General features: G+C 52.4%; 1 protein-coding gene across 3 annotated transcripts in view; it reads left to right on the top strand.

Moving 5' to 3' along the window:
- The window catches only part of Rab44 (RAB44, member RAS oncogene family), a 33,741-nt gene continuing 26,261 nt past the window's right edge, over positions 1-7,480 (top strand). For 2 of the 3 annotated variants that reach the window (XM_087898365.1, XM_087898363.1), the window contains exons 1-2: positions 1-102; positions 6,557-6,775. In XM_087898365.1, the coding sequence (XP_087754491.1) occupies positions 6,569-6,775 (207 nt within the window). In that variant the 5' untranslated portion in view covers positions 1-102; positions 6,557-6,568. Of the gene's footprint in view, positions 103-361; positions 701-6,556; positions 6,776-7,480 lie in introns of those variants that run through there. The other variant, XM_087898364.1, reaches the window with a different exon arrangement.

The following is a 7,480-nucleotide window of genomic DNA, read 5'->3' as shown; positions in this document are numbered from 1 at the left end:
GCGGTTGAGCAAGAGACAAGACTGTTGACAGTTGCAGAGTGCGTGGGCTCTGTGGGCAGCAGTCACCAGGAGCTCCGGACTGCAGACGGCAGCTTCCCAGAGGTGGGGGCGGCTGCATCAAGCAATGCTGCTGCTAGGAGGGTCTGGGGGCGAGAGGAGGGTGGTAGTACGGGTCCTGTGCAGTATCTCCTTCCTTCCTTCCTTCCTTCCTTCCTTCCTTCCTTCCTTCCTTCCAGACAGTGTCTCCCTATGTAGCCCTGGTAGCCTTAAACTCAAAGAGATCCATTTACCTCTGCCTCCTAAATTGGGGGATTAAAGGCATATACTGCCAAACCTCACTTTTTTTTTTTTTTTTTTTTTTTTTTTTTTTGAGATGGGGTTTTTATGTAGCCTAGGCTTGCCTTGAACTCACCACATAGTCAAAGATGACCTTGAACTCTTGCGCTTCCTGCCTCCACCTCTGGGGTGCTGGGATTATACTGCCCAATGTGGCTATGGTACTTCAGACTGTCTTGCAGAGAGGCCCAGGCTGTGGGTGTCCTCTCCAGTGAGTGAGCAGATCGGTGAACTTGTAACACCGGCCAGGTCTTTTGGCTTCTTGGACACTCGGTTTCTCTAGTAGTGAGCAAAGGCGGGGAGGAGACTGCCAGAAAAAGTCACAAGGACAAGGTGACTCTTGGGGTCATTGGCCTTTCCTAAGGTAAGTTTCACGCTGAGCTGATTCAGTTTCTCAACCCTCTGTCACAGGGTTGTGGGGGATACGAGGCCCTGCAGCTCTGGCAGATGACAGGCTGTGGTCCTACTGTGTCCCCTGCTCCTGCATTCAGTTTCTCTCCAATTCTTGATGGGAGGGAGGCCTCAGGGTTCTGTTAGCTAAAACCCATGGCTGTTCCACTGTGGAACCCAGTCCTGAAGGTGGCTGACAGCAGGCCTCACTGGCTGCTGCCGGATTTTCTTCGGGTTCTGGGTGGTTTCTCAGGAGAGTAATGTGAGAGATCCCTGGGAGCTGAGGGGTTGCATGTGTTTTACTGGGGGTGAAGGGTCTCTCACTGAGCAGGGTGTGCAGGAGACTAGGGTGGAGACAGGGCATGGACTGAGAGCACACTGCAGCTGATGCTAAGGGTTCTTGTTCTGGCTCTGGGTGCCTGCAAACCGGTCCTTTGCTGTCACCAAAGGAAGGGTGAAGGGTGTTGTCTAAGAGCTGAGGGGATTTGGATGATAACTGAGGAAGAGAGAGAGAGAGAGAGTGGGAGGGATGGAGGGAGAAAGAAGGAGGAGGAGGAGGAGGAGGAGAGAGGGAGGGAGATCGAGAAGAAGAAGAAGAAGGAGGAGTAGGGAGGGAGAAAGAGAAAAGAGAGAGAGAAAGAGGAAGAAGGAGGAGGGGGAGGGAGAGAGAGAGGGAGAACACATACCTTCATGGACTCACCAAAGGAGGTCTCCACCTTCTCTCTCAGTGGCCATTCCTGCCCATGAAATGGTCACAGACTGATTTAGGCTATGCTGTAAGGGAACGGGTGGTGGGGGCAGTGACTGACAGATATCTTGACCCATGGTAACCAGTGCTGACACTGGAGGCCTCGCTGGCTGCAGGGGACAGGCTGATTCCCTTCCCTGGATCTCCTGATGGTCTAGCCTCTGAGATCCCTGTCTGGTGGAGCTAAGAAAAGTAACCCCAGTTGCCACCTTCCTGTGAAGTGTGGGGTTGCGCGCGGGGGGGGGGGGGGGCGCGGGGGGATGCTGGGAACACTGCAGGGGGGAGTTCCCCACATTCCAGCAGCTTATTCTGGGATTTCACCTCCTTTGGCTGTGAGAGCCCAGCTGGCAACACTTACTGTTCTCTGGAGGGCTCTCCCCCAGCATGAGCTCTGGAGTTCTGTGGGGAGTCTTATCTAGCTGGTTCTGTGGGCTAACTAGCTCGCAGGAAGTACTGCTAAACGGCCCTGACTTTCTGAGCTCAGGGCCAGCCCTTGTTGCCCTGGAAGCATAGCTGGTCCACATCAGGACGGCAGGGAAATCTTTGTCCCTTCCTAGGGCTGCTTCTCTGGGCATCCATGTTCCCTCCCCAACTGCAGAGTCATGACTCCAGAAATTGCCTTGAAGACATCCATCTTGGGTGAAACGGAAGCCAGTTTCTGCAGGTTTTGGTTGAATCTGCACGGAACCCAACTACTTCACCCAACTGCTACAGGGACTATTTTGAACCCCACCCTTACCAATGACATCACCGCTACGGTCATTGCTACCTTTACCCAACAGTCCCTGAGGGCCAGGCACGGTGCTTGGTCAGAGTCAACAAATATTTGCTAAGCGCCAGCTGTATGCCATGCACTGGTTTAAAGTTCAGGAAAAGGAGATTTGAATCTACAGGACGAATGAGTGAAATACATTTCTGGGATGGAAACTAAAGTGGAGCCAGAAACGGGGTGCAGCAAGTGGAACCAGAAAGGGGGTACAGCAAGTGGAACCAGAAAGGGGGTGCAGTGAGCAGAACCAGAGAGGCCTTGCTGGGGGCGGGATGGTTTCAACGTCGGTTATCATGGTTAATCCTCGCGTGATTCTGGTGGTAGGTGTTAGTCTGATATTTCTTTTTATCTTGCGCCTGCATGCACACATATGTGTATATGTGTATTGGTATATGTGTATGTGTGTGTATCTCTGTGTGTATGTATCTGTGTGTGTGACAAGGTCTCCCTCTGGAGAATAGGCTGGTCTTGAACGCACAGTGATCTTCCCGTCTAAGATTGCCCAGGGATTATTGGCAGGCATTGCCACACCCAGATACTTCTCTCCTTCTAGTGGGGAAACTGAGGCATGGAGTGGGTAAGCGACTTGTCTGAGGCTGCCAAGAGCAGCAGGGAAGGAGGTCCACCCGACTGCAGAGCAGTCTGACACCACTCTCCTCATGGAGCCTCCCTTCCCTCCTCTCTAGGCCATGAGGGTGGCCTGACCCTCTGCTGGTACCTGCACTTGGGTGGGTCTTTCCTTGACTGTAACCTCGAGGCCTCAGGGGCCCCTAACAGCCATGGAGGGTCATGTGGTCACGGAAGGAGGGGCTTTCCTCTGAGGGGGATGTTGCATGGAGGTAGACAGTGGCTTTCTGGGAGTGCACATGCCCATCACTGTTCAAGGGAGCAGCGTGGGGTGACGTATGTGGCAAACACTGGTGGCATTCAGGCAGCTGAGCGCAAGGACATCCCCAGAACCATTCTTGCTTGTTTCCCTTCAAGCCTTTTCCTAAAGGCTTTGGGATCTGCAGAATCGGGCCAGCAGTACTGTGACCAACACACTGTGAGATGGGGACCCTTTGCCCCTCACCTGCCCCACGGCACCCACACTTTCTGTTGTCTGTCTTTACTGTAACCATTGGAAGGCAGACGGCAGGATCATAGCTCAGCCCTCTCCATCAGGTATCTTTGCCGTTGATGCTCTGAGACAGGGAATTACCACGTAGTCCTGGCAACTCACAGAGATCCTCCTGCCTCTGCTTCTTGAGTGCTGGGATTAAAAGTATGTGCCACCATATCTGGCTTGATAGATGTCTTTTAAAAGAAGATTCAATCATGACTCAGCATAACGGATCACCTCATGGGGAGCAATGGTTTCTAGACACAACCTATGTTTGCATTTCCCTAGTTGTTCCCTCCAAAAAAAGAGAAAACTTTAAAAGAATTACATTTTGTGTGTGTGTGTGTGTGTGTGTGTGTGTATGTGTGTAGGTAAATGAGTAACCTACAGGATCAGTTCTCTTCTTTCACCAGGGGGATTCTGGGGCTCAAACTCAGGTCATCATGCTTGGTGACTGGTGCCTTTGTCTGCTAGGCCACCACACCAGCTTTTCCATTTGTCTTTTGAAGCAGGGTCTGTCTATGCAGTCTAGGCTGGCTTCGAACACACAGTGCTCCTCCTGCTTCATTAGTGTGTGTGTGTGTGGGGAGGGTGTGGTGTTACATACACACAGGTGTGTAGGTATGTGCATTCATGCACACACATCATGGGTCAAAGAATGATGTCTTGTGTTGCGAATTAGGCAGAGGCAGGAGGATCACGAGTTTCGGGGGGAGCTTGGGGACGGCTATGTTGCTGGGAGCTGAGTGCCGAGCTGGGAACACGGCATGGCCTCGGATGGCCAGAGCTCTCAGAAACTCTAGTGGCCCCACGTTGAGCGACAGGTGTTGCGAATTAGGTAGGTACGGTAAATAACCAGGCCAGCTCAAAAGTAACAATTATACTTTAACGGTTATGGTGTGAAACTCACGCCACAAGAATGGGAGGTCCAACTTCCTATCTGTCTGGCGTGATCCGCGCAGAGAGAGTGTGCACCAGGATTCTCCCAGTATTTCTATCTGGGCCCCAGGAAGCCACACCCTAATTAGACGTCATTGGTTGATAGAGTTTCCCCATCAGTCTTGTGTAGTCCTCTATTTCTCTCTGCCTTGATCCCTTAAGAAAAGGAACCTGGCCTGAACTAGAACTCACCGTTTGGGCTATGTAGGCTGGCCAGCGAGCTCCAGTGTCCACCTGTTTCCTCCCCACCCTTGGGTTGAAGGTGTGCTCAGCCCTTTCATGCCGTGTCAGGGATTTGAACTCGGGTCCTCAAGCTTGCACTGCGAGTTCTCTCACGCACTGCACGCACCCTCTCCTCGGCTCTGGCCTCTGGAGCGCTGAGACTACAGGGGTGCACCTCTGCGCCAGGCTCCAAACCCTTCTTTCCCCTCTCCTTTTGGCCGGGGAATCCAGTTAAGGATCTGGCATTATCTTTAAGTTCACTTCTTTTGAGTCTCTTATATGGGTCAACGCTTACCTTTTTCCTTTTGTCGGTATTGGCGTATTCTGTCCTTTGGCAGGGAGAGGCCTGGGGTACAGGGTCTGCTTCTGCCTGCAGGATAAGCTTGGGTGAGAGAGAGGGAACACTTTTTTTTTTTTTTTTAATTTGGGGCCTAGCCAGGTGAGGACTTGATTTCTCTGACCCCTGTGCTGCTGCTGTGTAGGTGCTTGCCTCAGGGGAGGACTCACTGCTGTGTAGGTGCTTGCCTCAGGGGAGGACTCACTGCTGTGTAGGTGCTTGCCTCAGGGGAGGACTCACTGCTGTGTAGGTGCTTGCCTCAGGGGAGGACTCACTGCTGTGTAGGTGCTTGCCTCAGGGGAGGACTCACTGCTGTCACTATGCCCTGGATGGGCCACCATTGCTACAGAGACCTTCTGATCTCCTCTCAGTCTGTCTGTGACTTTTGGTCCCCGCAGAGCAGAGGCGTCATTCCATTTTGGGCTCAGGTGGAATCTGCTTCCCTCTCCCATCCCTCTGCAAATGCTGTATGCTTCCTCAAATACCAGCACCCTCCCAGAAACTCTGCTCATGTCCTGACATCCTAGACAGCAGGGTTCCCCACTGCACACAGTGCAAGGAGCCTATCCTTCACCTCCAGCTCAAAGCATGGGGGTGCCCGCAGAGAGGGCCTATGGGGTGGGAATGGAAGATGTTAGTTAGCTAGATGGGGTGATGCTTTGGGATGTAGGGAACCGGAATGGGAGGGAATTTGGTGTTCAGGGAACCATCAGTGGGTCTGCAGTGGTTCCTATAAAGTGTGAGGGTACAAGGAAGGGAAAAGAAAGGGACTGAGCCACGTAGGGCCCTAAGAACTGGGGAGGCGGGGACACTTCTGTTTATGTCAAGAAAGAAATGAGAGCCTGGGATCAGTGAATATGAGGACTTGCTGCAGAAGCATAAGGACCAGGGTTCAAATCCCCAGAATGCATATAAAAGCCAGGCTTGGCCACATGTGCCTGTAGCACATAGGTTGGGTAGGCAGTATCAGAAGATTGCTGGGGCTGGCTTGCTGGCTGGCCTCGCTGAAAAACAGCAAGTCCTAGGTTCGGTGAGAAACACTCAGTGGAACAGGGCAGTTGGTGAGAGCAACTGCGTCTTGTGTCCTCCTTTAGCTTCTGAACACACACACACACACACACACACACATACATACACACACATATAAACATACATACACACATACACATACACACATAGACACACATACACATACATACATACATACATACACATATAAACATACACACACATACACACATATGCACACATAGACACACACATACACATATACACATACACACACATAGTGTGTTGAGAAGAGGGAAAGATGGAGGAATGAGGTTGAGAGGAGATGAGATGACCATGGAGGCCACGGTCAGTCACTCTGGTGCTGCTGGAGGGGAGGACCCGAGCTGGAGGGAACACAGCAGTCCCTCCTGCCTCCAGACAACAGTTCCAAGGACTCCAGGTCTCGCCCAGGTTAGGAAGCAGGACCTTCCCTGTCACGAGTTCCTTCACGTCACTATCTGTAGAGTCTTTGAGAGGTCCGAGAACAGCTCCGAAGGAGTGTTCCAGGCTGAGGGGATCTTCCAAGGGCGTAGGCCTAAGCAGGAGGTCGTATTGATCATGGTGTGTGGACCAGGTCTGGGGGGCTGTGCTCAGCAAGCGGGTGCAGGGCTGGGGCTTTCCGCATTGTGGCCCATCACCCTCTTACTTCCCCTCTGTACCCAGGTTCGAGGCACCATGGAGAATGGAGAGGGAGGGTTCAGAAAAGGCCGGAAGCTGGCATCCAGTCGCCGGAGGCAGATACGAGAGCCAGCAGATGGTCAGGATGCCCCCGCGACTCCAGAGCCCGAGTCCTGGCCCTCTCACTCCGAAGAAGAGCTGCAGTCCTTCTTCCGGGACTGTGGTGCCAGAGAGAGAGGCTTCGTCACCAGAGAGGACCTGGCGGTGAGCGTGGGGTCCCTTCACACTCGGAATCCCTTTTGTGCAGATTCTCGGGTTTTCCTATTTTAATCAGGGCTTAGCTTGCCTGCCTGTTCCCCTCTGCATCCAAATTCACTCTCAGAAAACATTAGAATTTGTTTATACCGACATGTAGGTGACGGCTGAGGCTTAATATATCACCCTTTCCCAGAAACATTTGCATTTTAATGAAGGAGAGGACATTATGCCACCAAAGTTACTCACAAATGGTTGCTGGGGGAGTGTTTTTTTTTATCTAAGACATTGTTATTGTTGAGACAGGGTCTCCCTATGCAGCCCTGGCTGTCCTGGAACTCACTCTGTAGACCAGGCTGGGAATAAAGGCGTGCGCCACCACTGTCCTGCTGTGAGAGAGATTTTTGAGACAGGTCTCCCTATGTAGCTCAGGCTGGCTTCTAACTCTCAGCTCTTCTGTCTCCAGCTCCCCAGTGCTGGGATGACAGGCAAACTCCCTGCTACCTGATGGAGGTGTTTAGAGCAGGATGTTTAGATTGGGGAACAGTCAGAGCACTAGGAACCAAAGCAGGTTGATGAGTGTGAACCTCGAGAGTGGCCACAGGCATGGGTTCCACTCAGAGAATGAAAGCCTGGGGTCCAGACCAAGGTGACCAAGGCTTACTCCTCATGCATGGCAAAAGCGCCTGTGTGGGTTGCTCTCTTGAGGGGCCT

The sequence above is a fragment of the Myodes glareolus genome, chromosome 18 (assembly GCF_982192425.1).
Source record: "Myodes glareolus chromosome 18, mMyoGla1.1, whole genome shotgun sequence".
Classification (NCBI taxonomy): domain Eukaryota; kingdom Metazoa; phylum Chordata; class Mammalia; order Rodentia; family Cricetidae; genus Myodes; species Myodes glareolus.
The sequence above is the reverse complement of the archived record's forward strand: the minus strand, read 5'-3'. Positions and strand labels throughout refer to the sequence as shown.